The sequence below is a fragment of the Zeus faber genome, assembly GCF_960531495.2.
Source record: "Zeus faber genome assembly, chromosome: 3".
NCBI lineage: Eukaryota > Metazoa > Chordata > Actinopteri > Zeiformes > Zeidae > Zeus > Zeus faber.
Window position 1 is genome coordinate 15,787,982 of NC_137190.1, and position 20,532 is coordinate 15,808,513.

Here is a 20,532-nt window from a genome sequence, read left to right on the forward strand (position 1 = left end):
CATTAGCAGTTATCATTAACATTAGCAGCTGAGTGTGAATGCACGGTGTGTGTAAATGAAAGTATTTTTCTCATTCATCGCGTTTCCAGCAGTCTTTTGCGATGTGTTTATCGGGCAAGTTCATATCCCGATGACGAGGAAAATACCATTTATTAGTCTAAGGAGGATGTCCCTCAATTCTTAATGTGTTTTGTCATCAATTATTTTGACAATATTTCTCACACACACACACACACACACACACACACACACACACACACACACACACACACACACACACACACACACACACACACACACACACACACAGCGGGACTGACAGGTTTCTCTATCATCATGATGACATTGTTCCATTGTTTTGAAGAGGAGGCTAGTGGTCATAAATGTACACGCAACTTGTTGAATGAATCACAACTTGTTAATCAGAATTATTTCATAAGAATCAAAAATAAATATAATAAAGTAGCCGGCTGAAATTAAATGAGTAGTTGGCTGTTTGGCCAGCAGCTGGCGCTTATGGAAACTTCCGTTTATCTGGAAGTTACCAGGTCCGAACACAGCATGTGACCACTCCCCCGCCCCCCCAAAAAAATCGGTATATTAAAGGACAGTAGTTCTGTTCACAAACAGAAAGCGATGGTAAGACAACTGGTTGACTGAAAAGTTTCTCCCACATCAAAAAGATGCCAACACACTATCTGAGGCAGCAGATCAGCCAAAAGAAAACAGCAATTTCCATTGTGTTCATTGGTTTATTCTTATCCCCCCACCCAACGGGGCCGAGAGGTGGAAAATGTGTGTAATTTCATAGGGGCTTGCTACCCATAAATTATCGTAATTATTAGTTACAGTATACCCTCATATTGACTAATTACCTGATTGGAAGCTTTATCAAAGTTCTGTACACTACTCTAACTTTACTATAAGTATAATGTCTGAAAATGCCTCCATGTTTATAGATATAATACCATACATAACAATGAATCAACTGCATTCGATACAACACTTTTTCTGGTCCAGGGGACGCAAGGTGCAATTATGTGGACACACACACACACACACACACACACACACACACACACACACACACACACACACACACACACACACACACACACACACACACACACACACACACACACACACACACACACACACACACTTTTAAAAATAATACCTTGATCAGCAGCAGAGGGATGGATGTCAGGACAATCAGAACTATAATAATCAATAATACACGAACGCACACAAAGAGAAATTCCTTGTACATGAAAATGGGCTTGGCCTCTGCAGATAAATTAATTCTGATTCAGTGGCTTGGTTAGTGACCGCGTGCAATGAAGACACTCACAAAGTTGCGTTTACTTGTTTTCTGTACATTTACTGTCTGTGGAACCATGTGGCCAAGGTCAAGAGGTCAAAATAATCATAATTACATCAAAATAATTAAAACCTTCGTCTGAAGGGTAAATGAAGATAAATGACAGAGCAGGACACACTATACCCCTTTCCCATTGCACCAAAAACCCGGTAACACCCGCTTACATCCGGCATTTGTTACCAATGGAAAGGAACAATCTGGGTCAAATGACCCTGCAATAGACACCAGTTTTAACCGGCTCCAACTTGATTGGCGCTGATGTAAACAGGACACCTGGGTCGACCCACTAATTTAGGCCTCTTTAGCTGCGCAATGCGGCGCGAGTTGAAGTTCCGGACGCTAGCGCATAAATAGACAGGAATATCCATGTACCATTCCGTCATTTCATTTCCCATTTAGAATCCAAAATCAAAATCAGAACTTATTGACTTTTTCTGCTGGTGCTCCATGCTGCATCTTCTGAAATGTTGGGTCGTTTATGAACGATCCGATTCTTTTTAACGGCTCAAAATATTTATTTTTCAGGTTTTACAGTTTTATGTTGTTGTTTAAGTTGCTGTCTCCTCTACTGTTTTATTCCCAATCACAATGGAACCACGACACGCTCCTTTTCCAACGTGTTCATGACATCGAAAGTGATGCACCAGAAAAAAAAACTGCATTTCTCCTGACAATGTGAAAGGTGTCAATTACCTATTTGTAGCGGCCTTTTAAAAAAAAAAAAAACGGGTCAATCGGCTAATTATGGTGTGAAAACAGTAGAAAATTCTCTGGCCAGGAACAATTTAGCGGGCAAGAGCACAAGGTTTTTATACACAGGTTGCAAAATCAACTTTGCTCTCTCTCTCTCTCTCTCTCTCTCTCTCTCTCTCTCTCTCTCTCTCTCTCTCTCTCTCTCTCTCTCTCTCTCTCTCTCTCTCTCTCTCTCTCTCTCTCTCTCTCTCTCTCTCTCTCTCTCTCTCTCTCTCTCTCTCTCTCTCTCTCTCTCTCCCAATTTATCACAACGTCAAAATCGATTAATCCCTGCCTACAGTATGAGGATGTTATTCCAGAGTAAAATTTACAGAGTAAAAAGTGGCAAGAGAATAAAACTACAAATAAAGAATGATGGGCTTGAGTCTGTTTTTATTGTTCATTCAGCAAGATTCAAACTAAATCCATCGTGGTCACACAGGTCTGTTGAAACATAACTTATTAAACCTCAAAGGCAGCATCAATCCAGTGCTTTCACCATCTTTGTTTTGAATGATAGTGCCACAGACTGAAAAACTTTTAAACCAAATTTAGTCAAGTTGTGTGCAAAACAGCCAGACATAAAACACTGACATTACACAAATCTTAATTTGTGCTTTTTTCACAATTAAAAGCAGTATAAGGCTGAAACGCATTTGTTGTGTGCTGGTCATAATTGCAGCTCTTAGGCAGGTAGGTAATGACAGAATCTGGGTACGGGTTTCTAAAAACACCACAACATTTATCTCTTCCAAATGGTCAGTTGAGTAGAGAGTCGGAGGAATTCTGTCTCAATTTAAAATAACAGACATGCCTGTCAGAGAAATGCTGGCTTTAATTGTTTTCACACCTAAGTGACAACCACTAACCTTGTCACTGACCGGATACAAGCAGATGCGGGACTCGTCTGTTTTATCTGGTATTTCAAGCTTCCTTCTTTAGCCAATCTCTCTACCGTGCATCCAGAGGATTATGTTTTGTTTTTGTTTTTTTCCTTTCTTTTTTAATATATTTTTTTTGTTGTGCAATCACAGCCCTGTCATCCAAATGTTAATTTGATCAGAACCCAGCTACTGTTTCCCCCCCCACATCCAAACTGCTTTCTTTATCGCATTTTCCTCCTAGCTTTCCACTCTAATCATCAGATTGTGTACTTACTTACTCCTCTCTCTCGCTCTCTCAATGTAGACTGAAAGGACCCTAGTGGTGTTAAATTTAGTTTTTACAGGCTGTAAATTTCCCCGTTGTGTGACTTTTATATTAACCCATTTACTAGTAAGGAAACACAATTTACATTAGCCTTCATCATTTGCCTGATGACGATGATCAAAGGTCAAAGCGTCATGCTGCTTTAACTAAAATAAAATTTGGCAAATTGACCTGAGTCTCCACCATGGCAGACAACACTTGACATGACATCTTACATGGTTGTATGCAAAGGTTTCGTATTTACAACTTGACAATAGAACACTCAAAGAGAACAGGAAAGTAGCAGTAATTCAACCTTGCCGACTTTTTTGGCGAACTGCTGACATCTAGTCACCTTGCTTGGCCCTGGCATTGTTGGTATTTTCTATATCTGGGGTGCATTTGGCTGCGGGGTGGTGGACAGTGGTCACTGGTCCTTGGTGTGTTCCAATTGTGGATGTGGCAGGTGTTTTTGCCGTGGCAGATGGGCTGTGGTCTGTGAGTGGACTCAGCAGTTTTCTGTCCAATAACGGCCTCTGATAATGGATTCCTGCCGCAGCCAGTCCTGCGGATGGGCCATAGAAACCACGTCCACTTTTATTACGCTTTCAGACTCATGATTGTTTTTCTAACCTTTGTATATCTGCATATAACCCAACTATACACAAAGAGAAGACATTGATAGCTAATTCAATTTCTATTAGGTGGGCTGAAGCAGAGCTTCCTCTGTAATGCTCTTCTCGCACCATAATTTCACTGCCACGTAATTGAATTCTGTGAACGCCGTCACACACACACACACACACACACACACACACACACACACACACACACACACACACACACACACACACACACACACACACACACACACACACACACACACACACACACACACACACACACACACACTTTACATTCTAGATCTGCAATTACATTTCTACCGGGAAAGGGAACCCCTGCAACATATCAAGCAAATTGATTGGTATTGAAGGGTATTGAACGTGTGTAGTGATGTGACAGGTCAAAGGTCAAAGTCAAAGGAAATCTTGTTGGCTTCAAAAAGACACCTTGTTGCATACCGTGCAAGACGCCACACCGTAGTTGACCAAACTCTTATCTGTGCCACTAAGGAATGGTCTATGATGGCAGCCAATGGCTTCATTAGGCAACATCTAGGTTGCGAAGGCAACATATAATACCCCTTTCCCACTGCGTGAAAAACCTGGTAACACCCGCCAACATCCGGCATTTGTCATCAATGGGAAAGGTAACACCCGGGTTTCGGTCCCGGGTAAAATGACCTTGCAATAAGCGTTTTTTATAAGGTATATAAGGTTTTATTGGCTCCTCCTCCGATCGGCTCTGATGTACACAGGACACCTGGGTCGACCGGCTACTTTTGGCCCCCTTGATGTGCGTTGAGGTTCTGGACGCTGGCACATTAATAGACATGAATATCCGTGTATCATTCGATCATTTTATATCCGATTTAGAATCCAAAAATCAACCCCCATGCTCCCCGCCGGGCTCCGAGTAACTCCAGCTGGACTGACAGTGCCTGCAGCGCGCTTTGTCATCTCATCGAGGCGAGTGCCAGCAAAAAAGACATCTTTAAATAAACAGTCTTTATGTCCGCGGTGTGCAGGGGCTGAAATGGAGCCGCAGATATTTTATGTAACGGTGGTGATGTGAAACTACGCATTCTTCAGATCTAGTTTCACAAACCAGTCGTTTGGTCGAATACATCTTGCCAATTGACCAGTGGTCAACATATGAAATTTAATTTTCATTAGATGCTTGTTTAACATTCTAATATCGGGCGAAAGTTTCTGTCTTTTTTCGGCACCACAAAGTACCTGCTGTAATGTCTGTGTGCCTCTCTCTCTCGATGCTCCACACTGCCCCATTTTCCAAGCAGGCAGTTTCTCTCTCATGAGACGGATGGTCTGGGACAACAGACTCCACCTTTCCCTTGAAAGTGGGTGGGGGACAAGAAAATTGGATGACCTAGCACTTGGTCACATTCCTGAGGACCCACAGCTTCGTGGCCAAGCCGTTGCGCATTGTGGCAGCACCGGCCTAGTGCGCATCAGGTTGGGTGCGTGCCCGCACTTTGAGCCTGGGTGCCCTCTGGTCGCACCAGCGCAGCGCTCAATAGGTGGAGTGCATGGCCCCTCATGGGCAATTGTTGTCTCAGAGGCAGTATGTTCTGATAAAAATTCCCCACTGGTATGGAATGACATGAGTGTTGCACACTTTGTCGAATATGTTGTTGAACTCAAGTGGTACTTTGCCGTACTGTGGGGCCCAGTGCGCAGCCAGCCGGGTCCACTGCAGACTTACCGTGGTGGGCATGGGGGAGGGGCATGTGCTTCATAGTAAAAAACATTTACAGTATGTGAGCAAACGGTTTGTGTTTTTCCACTGTAAACGTGTGCTTCCCAGCTGTAAACACAGGTAGAAAGGAACGCTTTGAAGGAATAGGACAGCGGTCCTGCTGCCGTCCCTCCTCCACCAGCGTCTCCTCGTTCGCCGTTGCGCTAGCAGCTTGGCCTGATAGCGCTGGAGCAGGGCCTGCAGGTCCCCTGCCCTGACGCCAAGTAGGCCTTCTCAACCAGCGATGCCAGCTGCTTGGCCGACTTGGAGGGTGGGCCTCTTTCACATGCCTTCCCCTGGGGCTAGGCAGCCGGCAATGGGCCCCTCCACAGAAGGGAAGGACAGGCAGCCCATTTGCAGAGCCAGGCCCACCTGGAGATAGGCCTCGAGACCTCTAACTGGAACCCACGCTGAGAAGGGGTTAGCCCAGCCCTTCGACAACTTTGTGTGCACCTTGCTTTACAGTGGGATAGACGGAGCGCTTTGGCGGGGGGCTGCGGAGTAGGCTTCTCCGTCCAGCATGGACACCTCCATGTCCGGTACAGCCTTAGAGGGGAGGCCCATCTTACTGGCCGCTCACTGGGACACTTCAAGGAGCTTGGCCCGCATAAGCTCAGCCGAGGTCAGAGCCGAGTACAGCTGACTGGACCTCGCCTAGTAGCTTGAAATTCTCTCCCTGTCATTGGATGATTCTGTCGGATTCCAAAGGATATTCCCTGCGTTTCCTAAGGGATATATTCCTAAGGAACCCGCCAGGGGTATGGGGACAGGGCTAGCTCTAGGAGGAGTGATGGCTGAGCACCTTAGCAGAGCTGCCTCGGCATGCTGCCTTCCCAGGCGTGTTGTGCCCATGGAGCTGTGGAGGTCTCCCTTCTTCCTGCGGTCCAGGTACAACCTGCTGGACACCATGTTCATTCATTACAAAACGTAAGGACCAAAAATAAATAAAATTTGTAAAAAAGGCACTATACTATCTTACCAATCGGTACTTGAGCCGATGACTCACACCAGCTTGTGTGAGTTAGGGACCCGAAAGGTAAACAGTAGAAAGCTGTGAATTTGAGAATCTCGACATTGGATTATTTTTATGCAAAAAGAGGAAGCGAGGAAGGTGAACTACAGTTATATACCGCCGTGCAGGGTCGGTATGGGAGTGCAGCATCGTCACTTCCTCTGCCATCCGGCGTGAATGTAGAGTCTTCGATCGGATTACATGATCTGTCGATCAGTCCCATGAGTAATAGATCGCAGTCCCTGCAATAGGGAACGTTCTATCTGCCTATTTGATGTATGGACACCCACCAAACAAAACTAATTAACCAAGGCTTTTTGGTCCCATTACATTATCCCTGGTGCCAATAACAGACAAGGTGGATTGACTGATCAGGTCTTTTAAAATGGCAACACACCGCAAAGCACATGCTTCTTGTGTTGCAATGACATTTCACTGCATATATGTATGAACGTACTGTATGTATATGTATGTGACAAATAAACCTCTTGAATCTTGAAGCTCTTGAATCTTTAAGCCAGACCTCTCATTCAGAAAAGAAAACAAAAACTATTTTTACTAAATAAAAAGTAAATAAATGTATTGGCAAGCCAATGAATCCTATTTGTCTATCATATTAAATAATTTGATTTAGATTGCAAATTATAAAATACAAAAAAATAAAAAGTAATACATGTTATAGAAATTGTTATATAAAGACATATATGCTATAGCATTTCTAAACACTAAGGCTATAAAGTAATTCTATCACTCATGCCTCCTGTATTGTTTCCAAAATTTGTTTTGCTTTTATTTATACAGCAGCATAGCAGTTTGCTCATGTTGGCTATTGACTGAGTCACTTCTAGAAGAGATATAAAATATAAATACAAGCATAATATTCTAACATATCTTCATGGTTATCTCCACACAATTGTTGTTAAAGACATTGAGATGATGGGATGGATGTGTGTTTTGGTGCCTGCTTATTTACCTAATTTGCAATTTCAGGATATAAGTAGTCAATACTGCCATTAGGTTTTTTTGATCAACTACCTAATAACCCTGTATGGGCAATAATGAAAAACACTCTACTATCAGTCTATTCCAATTCCAAAGACAAAACAGAGTCATTGTTGGAAACAGAGCAGTAATATAAATGTCACATCTCCATTAGAACAAAGTGAGAGGTGGGAGATGGAAAAGGTCCGGCTGAGAGGCAATCTGCCAAATTAACAACATGCAACAGGATGTGAATAAAACAAAGAAAAGAAAACAATGGTTTCTTTAACTGTGTGACTGGAATCCCATTGGGAGACTTATTTTCTCATTTGTGAACACACTTAAAAAAAACCTCTTAGAGGCCTGACCATTATAATGAGACAAATCAAACTCTTTGACTGCCCATCAGCAACAACACAATGCTAATTACCAACACCCCTTCATCTAGAGCGAGCATGTATTGAAGTTTGTTAAACTAGCTCTTTATGTTTTAATAGAACTACACCCTCTGTTTTTTTTCAATCATTTAGATTAGGCAATTAGTAGTTAACAATGAGGTTGTTAATATAAACACACATCACAGCAGCATAATAAAAAAGAGGGATAAACAGCAGAGTGACTCACCTTCTTCTGAACAAAGTCCATGATGTTTTTGAAGTCCAGGTCATCATAGTAGTTCACCATGCCTTTTCGGATATTCTTATTCAACAAATCCACTGTCTGAAACAAAAAGATAGTGAGGACATGAGAGAGAGAGAGAGAGAGAGTGAGGACATGAGAGAGAGAGAGAGAGAGAGAGAAAACTCCACACGATAAGATAATATAAAGATAAAGATTTGGGGGTTACAGCAGCATAGCAATGATACAGCTAGTAGTGAATGAAAGAATGTGTACGCTATATGATAGTCAAAAATACAAAATAAAATAATTATTAGTCAAAATAGACAAGCTGGAAAAATATAGGAGTAAATTCCAGTCAACTGGAATTTGACAGCAATTATCTGTCAACTTTTGATCTGTACTGTGAAGGTGACTGGTGCACTGAGGTGAAATACTGAGGTACTGCAGTTTCCATGTCACTTAAAATGAAAAACTTAAAAAACAAAAAACTTAATATAAGTAGTAGTCTGATAACAGTTAATGACTGGTTAACAAAAGTTGGCTATCGGTCAGAATTTCTTTTCAAAATTACAAACCTAATGGTGACCATGCAAATCAATTGTATTATGTTCAAGGGGCAGTGTCTTTGTTCAAAACTTTATAATAATTCATTAAGAAGATCCTCATAAAATTTAATGTGAACATATAAAAGCATCTCTGGCATTGTGCCCAATTAAATACATTTGCAACCAAAACTGTGAAATTACAAAACTCTACCTCTATAGACATTAATAAATACACAAATGTAGACAACTTCTATTTCAATTAGGTCAAATGTGGCGCATTGAATACTTATATTTTCATGTTAAACACGTCTTGCAATGTTACATTGCTAAGGCTTAGCAACATCGTTCTATTAAGAAAAATACAGTTCAGAACACACACAAACTGCAATCGTACTGCATTTGAAGTATGAAGATATGAGATGAGGTGCACACTTCCCAGGAGGGAAAATTAGAAGGCGTGTGAAGTGTTTATAGATACAGATGTACTCCTCAAGTTCAAATCAGTTCATTGATTTGAGTAAAATCTGTCATGCTATTGCTGTTCTCGAATCGATGAGCACATCAGGGAAAATTAGATTGGTTCAATTATAAAGACCAAGACAGCAAATGGTCCAACACCACATTGTTTACTTGCAGTTGAAGGAAAAATGAAATGGTTGAATGACCCACACAGAATCTTCATTCTAGTCGGTCCCATAAATTGTTTTATAGCCGACTACATTGTTTTTTTATTTGCCCAGTGAGATGTTTCAGCCTTTTTTTCCTCCAAAGAGAATAAAAAACAATTAGCATTATCTGGAGGCTTTAAAATACATAGTCTATCATAATCATACAGTCATGTTAAATGTCAAAGTCACGTAATTGCGCTGTATTAATGTTTGTTAATTCTATAATGCATGCATGCTCAATGCATGCTGACATGCATTGAGCTGTGATATGAACACAGTTAAAAATACTGACAAAAGATGTCTTTAACCTGTCAGAGCAGGTGATTTATCGCTGTGATTCATTGCTGTGAAGTGAAGCCATTGCTTTAGACTTTTTTGGGGTAGTTATTTTGAAGGTAATGCCCTCCAAAATGTTTAACTAGATTTGGTTCAAATTGTGTTGTTTAATTACATTTTATTTCACTTTGATTTTTATTTAATATATTTCTTCAGTATACGTTCAGTGTTTCCTTAAAAAAAAAAACGAAAAAAAAAAAAAAACACAAGACCTGTCATGAAGCTCAAATTAAAGTTTGTCATTTTTAGCCAGTTGCTTATTCAATACTGTGGTGTGATTTAACAGCCACACCTGTCTTGGGTCTAGTTAATTGTGCCTGGGAACAGGGGTGCCTGTACGCTGGTTGGTCGTCAGCGGAATCAACAAGCACAGGTTAAATCACCCATCCCCACACAAACACACAGGCGGAGCCATTGTCATGACATGTTCCCATCTGCTCCGGGCTTGTTCCATCTTGCCCACTCTTTAATTAACTGGTACTTTTTAACACCATCACCTGTGTCTCTGTATCGGAGGACCCTGAAGAAGCCAATCGGATGGCGTGTAACAGGTGGAACTGCCACAAATACCATCCGGTCTTGCTTTTTAGATTATGAATATTTTACTTTGTCTTGATTGTTTTACTGCAATATGACTTTTGAACTTTCTTTTCTCTTGACAAGAATGATATAGAAGCACTATGTACTAGGGGTGCCTTGATTCTCCCTGTTTTTTTGCGGGTAATATCTGACATGGTCGCCATATTGGGGCGGTCAAGATCAGTGCGCGTTTGGGGATAGGGGGCCCTCTGAAATCTACCGCGGCCCTCCCGGCTCTGAACCAACTTGGGAGTTGGGCGAGGAGGTGTCTGCTCCAAGGAGGTGTCTGCTGCGCCGCATCCCTCGACGCACACTGCACTCACTCACCAGTGGATCTCGGGGGAGCACTGAGATTTTTTTTGAAATTTTATTGGAATTTACAGTCCATTTATACTATTTAAAACACATGTAAAAACTATGGATGTTAAAATGTGCCGACTAAACGACCGACTGTCTCCATGTCCACGCATCGACCACCACTTGGTTGGAATTTTGACAACAGGTGCAAGACAGAAATTTTCCTGAATGTAGCTGCATGTGTGAATAGTGGAAATCACTAGTGGTGGCGGAAAGGTAATCCCAGTAATATACCGGGAACTATGTGTGAAAGGGGCTTTACAATTGCATAGCTGTCAGTACCGGGAAAAAAATGTTCTCAAAATGTGTTCAAATCGAAAATTGAATCAAGTCGAGGATTTTGAGAATGCATGATTCCAAAATGTGCCTAGTGGGTTCATCAGGAGGAACATTTAGCACTTACCACCTAATAAGAGTCTAGGTCACTTGACATTACTTTGTGGTGAATCGTATTTTTTTCCGAGAAACATTTATAAATGGAACTAGAATTCTAATGAAAGAAATGCTTATTGATTCAAGTTATTGCATATACAAGAGGGCACACTATATTACTAATATAAGAGATTTTACTAATGAGTTTCTACAGAAAGATTACAAAAAGAAGTATAATGACTGAAAGAGAGAAATGAGCATGACATAAGTCAAAGGAAATGGGAAGCGCTTTTAGCAAGTTAATCCTCTCTCCTCTCTGCATATACACTGATCAGCTACAACATTTAAACCACTGACAGGTGAAGTGAATAACATTGCTCATCTCGTTCCAATGGCACCTGTCAAGGGGTGGGATATATTAGGCAGCAAGTGAACCGTCAGTTCTGAAAGTTAATGTGTTGGAAGCAGAAAAAATGGGTAAGTGTAAGGATCTGAGCAACTTTGACTAGGACCAAATTGTGATGGCTGAATGACTGAAGAGCTACTGTAACACAAATTTTAGAAAAAGTTCATGCTGGCTATGATAGAAAGGTATCAGAACACACAGTGCATCACAGCTTGCTGTAGCCACAAACTGGTCAGAGTGTCCATGCTGACCTCTGTCTACCGCTGAAAACACCTACAATGGGGGCACGTGAGTGTCAGAACTGGACCATGGAACAATGAAAGAAGGTGGCCTGGTCTGATGAATCATATTTTCTTCTACATCATGTGGATGGCCGGGTCCGATCTGATTGGGCATCTGAGGGATGTGATGGAACAAGAAGCCTGTCCATGGGGGCCCCACGTTGCAAATTACAGGACTTAAAGGATATTAGTGGTTATTAGAGGTGGTTTTAATGTTGTGGCTGATCAGTGTATCGTTCTATTATATTTATATGGTACTTGCCATTCCAAAATAAATTGCAATTATTGCAAAGAAGTAATCCAAATGGCCTACTCTTCTCACTCGCGTTCACTGAAGTCTTCCTTCGCTCAACGTGCATTAAACCAACTGAGTCTCCGTTCAGGGTCTCATGAATGTTCAGACACAAATGCTGTGACAGCCTCCATGGTTGCGGTGGGAAGTTACTGAGTGTTTGATCAGCATTAAAAACATCTTACCTGGTTACGAAACAACAGTGCAACAATTCCTCCCAGGAGCTGCAGGATCAAACACACGGCCAGTGTGTACATAAACTACAGGAAACACATCACATAATTATGTAAATACATTTGCAAGTTAGATTTCAGACATGCCAGCATACACCCAAATACTTTTACTTATTACAAAAGCCATGCATAAAGCTAGATGTTATCCAATTAATTCTGAGTGTCAGGGAATAAGAAATACTTGGTAATCTAGGGGATGTGTTTGTATGTAAGTGACTTTAAAAGGTAATTCTGGTGCATGCATAAAAACAAAGATTGCACTATTTATCACAGCGTGACAAACTAAGCGTAAACTTCCACTTCGCAGAAGTGTAAGTCGATTTATTCAACACAGTCTAACAACAACTACATGAAATGTTTTTGACGTTACCTCTGAAAACGTGAGAAATGCATTTTTTATTTTTTATTGTGACCAGTGGCCTGACAGATGCGATACGTTTTCTAATGCCTTCAAATGGTTACTCCTGGCATGGTATCCTTCAACAATGCACCTAAACCCTAAATGCTGCACACAAGCTGGACGTCCCCTTGCACAGCTGTCTTTGCCATTAGTGTGAGAGTGTGAATGATTGGGAGAATAACATTAATTAAAAAGTCTAGAAAAGGGCTATATAAATGCACTCAATTTAACATTTAAGTGCATAAGGATAAAAGGAAGAAAATAATACATCAATCCCCAATGCCCCCAGCCTCAAGAATAGCATCTCACCACTTTTAGAAGAGTAATATTGTCTCTTAATGAGGCCAGGACTCCTATGAATGAGACAATGAACATGATGATTCCCAGCAGAATCAGGATAATAGCGGGGGCCAGAAACATTCCCTCTAACGTCTTGTAGCGTTGTCTCTCCACCTCAGCATAGATTCCGATGGCCAGGATAAAGCCGCCTATCAGCTGGAATGGAATAAGGTACAGTAAATACAACTCAGTCAGCAAAGTAAGCATTTAGCAAAACATTCCCACAGGATGGTTCTTTTGTCTAATTAACGGAACACAGAACTACGCCCCCAATCACGGATCTGCCTGGGCTCTGTCATGTTCCAGCTGTCCTCTCCAAGTTGCTCCTACTGTATGCAGTGTTGCTGAAAACAATGAAATATTGATTTAAAAATAATGTATCCGTCCGGTGCAAAGATAAAGTAGTGATCACTATGCGAGAGAATGTCTGTGCAATATTTATATTTTTTGTGAGAATTTCAAATGTTACAGACAAAGACATGCTTTTCTATGGTGATGGGAACTACTTGTGCGGCTAATCCTAAACAGTGTAACATGCAGCTATACACACATCTATGCCATAAATAATCACATTGAATTGAACTATCCCCCAGTTAGAAACTGCACAGATATCATTAATTACTTAATATTTTTTAAATAGAGTGAATAGGGAGATTCAGGACTGTATTATTCAAGAATGCAGATCTAGCTCTGGTTTCATAACTGTGCAGATTTATTTGAAAAAGTGAGAGCCCTGTTTATGTATTGATTATATTATGTATTGGAAGCACAAAGGCAGCCAGCAGGAGGATGAAGCTGGACACTGTCATCGACATCCCGAAAAGCGGGGGAGAGGGAGACTGATGACTTCGTTCGTCACTGTTTTGAAGTGCGACTCAGGAGTAGAGGAGACCAGCAAGCTGGCGACGTCTGTGAGTGATCAATTGGACAGACATAGAAGTCAGTCAGTCAGTCATGGCACATTTATCTAAATAGTGAGACTGAAGCTCCTCTCCCACAATAAACTTAAGAAATATTGGTACGAAACAAATTTTCGTAAAAACCCACTATTTGTGCTTTATTTGGATTCCACTCCAACCCTACTTTACGGAAATCTGATGCTTCCATTCTCATACACTTCCATTCACAGCCATACTGGAATTTTCCTATAAATTATACAACTTCGAGAGAGGGGAAATTTACAGAACGACTTTTACATCACGACCAGCTCCTTTATGACATTTCACTGCATATATGTATGACCGTATGTATATGTATGTGACAAATAATCTCTTGAACTTGAATTTTTCCCACATGACTCCAATACAGAACATTGCTAGTAGATTTTCAGAGCAAGTGGGAAAGGGGCTTATGTTACACAAGTCACAGACAAGGACCTAATACAAGGGATATACTGTATTTCTAATATAGAGGCCACTGACCACCAGTGCAACGGCAGACTTATTTGCAAATACGTATAAGTCTGGAATCTCTCTTTCGATATCTTTCTCTTCGATTTCCAAGAAGCGTTACCAACTGCCACAGACCAAAATGTCTCTGGACATGATTGGCTAGACCTACAACCAATCAGAGCAACAAAACGTGTAACGTAGCGCTGAGTGACTGAGTTTGTAAATGAGACTTTTTACCAAATCCTGTCGGAAGTACGGCAAACACATCTTTCTTATCAACAAAAGCCTTTTAGAGAAAATATATAGTAAAGTTTGTTCAATACTGTCGCGATGGCAGATTCAACAGACTGTTCCACATCAGTGGCAGCCATCTTGGTTGTTTACAAAAATGCGTCAATGGCTCTCCTCTGGATCGTCATCATATTAAACCCGCACCATATTAGATAGACAGTTGAGTTGGCCTGACCCTTGCCAGATTGGGTGTAAATCTGTTTGAATGGGAGGGTGGCGAGACGTATCTGCCAGTGCAAATTAAACTTGAGCTGCGATTCATCTGGTTCCCAGGCTACACCAATGAGTGTCGGAAGCTAAAACTAAAATTTTACCTGTTTGGGCCCGAAAAAACTAGGAACCTGAGGTCATAGGTGAATACAGTTACTCTGAGTTCCGACCCTAGAACCAGGTCGTTAAGGGAATTGGTCGATAAGCGAGGACCCGTGTTATTTCCCGCTAAGGGGGTGTAGCGATTGTGAATGCTAGTGTAGTGAATACTGACAGACTGCGGGAACAAGACAGACTGAGAACGGTGATGAGATGTATATATAGTGTATATAGTGTATATGTGATCCACCGCAGACTTCAGGTACTTATGGTGCCATTTGACCCCCCCCCCTCACGTGATTTAAAAGTGGAGAATCAGAGCTTCAAAACAAGGTGGCACTTGTGGGAATCAAGCAAATATTTTCTAAAGCGATGGCTTGCTAATGACGAGGGTGCGGCAAACTGTGTTTCTGAGATAATCACCCTTAAAGTTTTCCCAACACTTGGTGACATCAGCTTGTCTTCTTCGTTGGTATACGCCTCCTACACACTAATGTCGCCGCGTGTGTGTAAAAGTAGTTAGATTTAAAGGTTGAACTCTATCAAAACGGTTTCACATTGTGACTTCAGTGTCTCAGTTAGTGAACTGTGTTTCCCCATGTAATCTAATGGGAATATTTAACTCGCCGATTTAACATTTATCTACTATAAATAAATCAAACTCGGTTTTGAAAATACATTGATATAAAATAAAAAGAAAGAAAAAAAAAAAAAAAAAAAAACACACAAAGGAACAAGAATCTGGAAGAGGTTTTTCAACTTATTTAGCGACTCATGGCGATTTTAGAAAATGCGCGACAAGTCAGGTTTTGCTGTGGTGGGTCACATATACGTAGTAAAGGGTGATGCGTGATGAGATGCTTAACTCTGAGAAGCCGCGCACGCAGCGCACACGCCGCGGTATTGTACGCGGTGCACACTACAGACTGGTCGGAGAGCTGGTGGTAAGTCTGAAGGGTCGTTAAACAGGTAGGTCGTTAAGTGAGGAGTACCTGTATACGTATACGCAATATAATTTTATAAATAAGTATTTACTGATGAGGTATACATTTAACTGATGTAATATACTTGAAATGTACTCTTAAAAGGTACATCTCTCCAACACCTGATAAATAATAAAAATTGAAACACACACACACACACACACACACACACACACACACACACACACACACACACACACACACACACACACACACACACACACACACACACACACACACACACACACACACACACACACACACACTAGATGAAGTGGTTTACACAACTGTCACTCTTTTTTTTTGGTAAGAACCTCTACTGACATGCATTTGACAGATTAATTGAGATTCTGACCGGCAGAAATACGAAGGTCGTGTAATTGTCAGAAGCAGAGATAGTTCCTTCAAGCACCACAAATACAGACAACATTCCCTCTATCCAAAGCATTTTATGAAGGAAATAAGGAAGGGGAGAAAAAGAAGGGAAATAAGGGTGGAAGAAAAGAAGAGAGGAAGGACGCAAGGGAGGGCCACACAGTAATAGTCGGTGATTTCTGAGTGTCCTTCTATTGTTTATATTCCACCATGATGTCTTTTCCTTACATGTCCTGGCCTGCCTTCTGTAATGCTATCTAGCAACTGGCTGCCTGCCAGTCAACCCCAAAGGCACTTTCTTATAGCCAAGAGAAAAGTATGGCACTTCACAAACCATTTACTTTACATTTTAAACAGAGTGGCTAACAAATTCTGCCAACAATGGAAGAGGTCAGCATTCATGACGTATCATCATAGCAGACAGGCTTGTTGATTCATAAGTGACCACTCTTCATATACACAAATACACAAATCTTCAGTTAAATCTTAAAGATAATACAGATGTAGAATAAGAAAATAGGAAGCCTTTCAGACTCCTAACCTTACCTGACAAGACATTACAATCCAAAACACCATAACGTTTTTCATTACTCTGCTTGTTCTTCATCCTGTCGGTTTCCATGAGGCTCAGGTAAAATTTCAGAAACTAAAAGGAAGCTGCAAAACGAGATTATCTGGAGCCAAGATATCTCCCTGGGATCTAGCAGCTTCATTACTTTCTGAGTACAGTGCTTAGAAGAGACCAACAGTGACATCACACTAATATTAACAGGTGTTAAGGTTAATTATTCATGTTTATGACTGTAGCTCCTCACCCTAATCCGAAGGTATTATCTCACTGTACAACCAGCCAGGATTAAAAAAAAAATAATCACATAATAATAATCTATAATAATAAAAAATAAATCCTCCTAGAACAGACTTCAAGGAACGCCGTGCTATTTTCTACCATACAGTATTTCCATTTCTTAGTTGTGAGGGTGGCACATTTATAATATGACATCAAGAACAACAGCTGGCTGGGCAGAAATAGTAGGGCTAAAATATATATAATATATATATATATATATATATATATATATATATATATATATATATATACACATATATACATACATACACACACACACACACACACACACACAATAACATTTTTCATCCACACATATCAAGATGTCATTTGCATTTTGAGCGGCGCCATTTAAATGTCTCATTCAAATAGCTGAAGCGGTTTTTGCTCCATTGTGCCCTGTCTGCCAGAGGCTAGAACTGGCCTCATACATGATTAACTTTTGTCAAAAATAAAGTGGTTGTTGACCATGCGATCTCGTGATTCGCTTTCCGGCCAACGAAAAATATGGTTATTACAAGGAAAAAAAAAAAAACAGGAACTATCAGAACATTAACTGGTTTTACATAGATATATAAACCCTCTGCAAGGAAACTCAAAGCTTGACAAAACACTGAGCCAAAATCAGAATCTCAGAGCTACTTTGTTTCAGACAATTATTGGTTATGTTGGGTTTTTTGTTTTTTTTGTTTGCATCAAAGGGCTTCAAATTTCATTTTCCAAAAAATCTGACAGGCAACGACAGACAGAAAGGCAGACAAATAGACAGTTGTCTCAGGTGGATTCATTATATTGATCTCATCTGATCACCTTTTTCATTCTACAACATAAGTGCATTCATCTTCTCTCTCTTCAGGGTTGGGATTAAATGAACCACATTCTTCAGAGATATGTGTGTTTTAAAGGAATCCACTTAACATGACTGATCCAATACGTACAAGTACTGCTGAAACAGACGACATGTTTCCGTATCAAGGCTTAATTTATTCACTCTCCATAATGAAACAAATTGCTGACTCCAATCTCTCTCACCCTGTCTTTTCAGCTCTCATTTTCCCCTTTTCCTTCACCCATAAATAAATATTCCATTCATACTGTACATCTTAGATGACAAAAAGAAACAGCACAGTTGGAGTGGTGCCAGTCGTTCTTCTGTCTGCCTAAAAATACATTCTGCTCTATGGTGTCTATGGGTTAGCGCAGCTGGGTTCAGTCAATTAGTCACAATTACATTTAATTTCTTTCAAAGTGTTCCTTAAGAATATATTTCGTTGAAAATACTTAATATTCACTCTCTATAATGCAATTAATAATATGTTTGCCTTGGTTCAATATTATTTCAGAGTAGAGAAAAGGGGAAGTGGAATAGATGTGCGGTTAGATTTGACGAGGATGCACGAGGATTCCAAAAGTATATCTCAGTGATGCATCATAACCTTCATGATACTGCATTGAACTCAAATGAACGGCACTCCATTTGGTACTGATTCAGTGTTGTCAGCTTGAAATCATTCCCTTTATCATACACTACCACTCCCACCAGCCATACATGTGACGAGACTTAGTCATTTAGATCATTGCCATATTTGTATTTTAAAAAATTTATTAAATAATGTTTAATCTACATTTAGATTTACACAGTAGGGTGAGAAACTGAGAATCATTTTAATACTGACTAAGTAGAGTGATTCAAACCATTTTCATATAATGAACCCTCAGTAGAGCAGCCCATAGGGGACTAAATTAAAATTAAAATGTAAACTTGAAAATGAAAATCTATTTCCACAATAGCATTATAATTTTGTGTGTTGTTTGAGTAAAAATTCAAATGAAAATGCAATAATCCAATTTTCATTTGCATTCTTTCACACTCCAATAATGCTTGCATCAATGGAAAATGTGATTACATTGTTTGTATTGCATTTTAATTTTCAAATTTGAAATAACATTTGAATATCGTCCTACCTCTTTGAAAATAACGTCAAACAGCATTTCCATTTTAAATTGAATATGGTCATACTACGCCTATACTAATGTTGACTCAAATAACACGTGGAAAATTATAACGCTATTGTGGAACTACATTTTCTAGTTTATATTTTCATTTTCATTTAGTCCCCTATGGGCTTCCACACCTCAACTTGATACCCATTAGGCCACAGATCACATTTGATTAGGTTGTCTCTGGAATTCCAATCTGAGATTATTGTTGTTACATTAGATTAGTCCAAACCTCCATACCTGTCTATATCAGTGTTTTTCAAACCAAGTAGTAGGCCTATTAGTAATAGTAGACCAATAGTATAATAGTATGTATGTGTATAATAGTATGTATATAATAACAATAATAATAATAATAATAATAATAATAATAATAATAATAATAATAAGCACAGTTATGGAGTACATATTATCAGTGTCCTATTATTTATACTACTATACACGTTTTGTGCGGATTATTTATTCTATTATTATTATTATTATTATTATATGGCAGAAAATGGCTTGGGAAACGTAAGGGATAATAAGGGAGAAAACAAATAACTATGATCAAAAGTCATTATTGTACATTCTCTGACGGCGCTAATGTTTCGGAAACAGAATAATGGAAAAGTTGATCCAATAATCATTTTGCTGTGGACCCCCCTCGGGGTGGAACCACCGTCGCAGCGTATACAGCTGTATATGCACCGGTACAGGCCCGAACCATAAAGGCAGGAGCGCGACCAGCCCGAACCAAGCTGCGGTTCGTCCGGCAGCCAGATGCTTCACACACACACACACACACACACACACACACACACACACACACACACACACACACACACACACACACACACACACACACACACACACGTCCCTCGACTAATAAAACGTATTAACCCCCCCCAAAAACAACAACAACAACAACAACAACAACAACAACAACAACAACAACCACCACCACCACCACCACCACCACCATCATCATCATCATCATCATTATTATTATTATCATCCGTTGTTGTGAGGCGCGAGTGACCCAAGCGCCTCCCCACGTTAGCTGTATAAACACAGCCCCCGATGGAATTAAAGCTCGAGTCACACTCACCCACCAGACGACGCCATACGCGAAGAGGATGAATTTGAGGAAGACGTAGGAGCATCTGTTGCAGTAGCGGACACCGTCTTCACCGGCCATCGTGCTGACGGTTCGCTGCCCGTTCGGCGCGCGCTCCGCGTTGCTGTCCG

General features: G+C 40.5%; 1 protein-coding gene across 2 annotated transcripts in view; it reads right to left on the bottom strand.

The window, feature by feature from the left end:
• tspan15 (tetraspanin 15) overlaps positions 1-20,532 on the bottom strand; it is a 31,848-nt gene extending 11,316 nt beyond the window's left edge. The window contains exons 1-4 of one of the 2 annotated variants that reach the window (XM_079997215.1): positions 20,393-20,532; positions 13,073-13,258; positions 12,316-12,390; positions 8,298-8,393 (exon numbers count right to left, since the gene is read on the bottom strand). In XM_079997215.1, coding sequence (XP_079853341.1) covers positions 8,298-8,393; positions 12,316-12,390; positions 13,073-13,258; positions 20,393-20,482 — 447 coding nt within the window. In that variant the 5' untranslated portion in view covers positions 20,483-20,532. The remainder of the gene's footprint in view (positions 1-8,297; positions 8,394-12,315; positions 12,391-13,072; positions 13,259-20,392) is intronic. The other variant, XM_079997216.1, reaches the window with a different exon arrangement.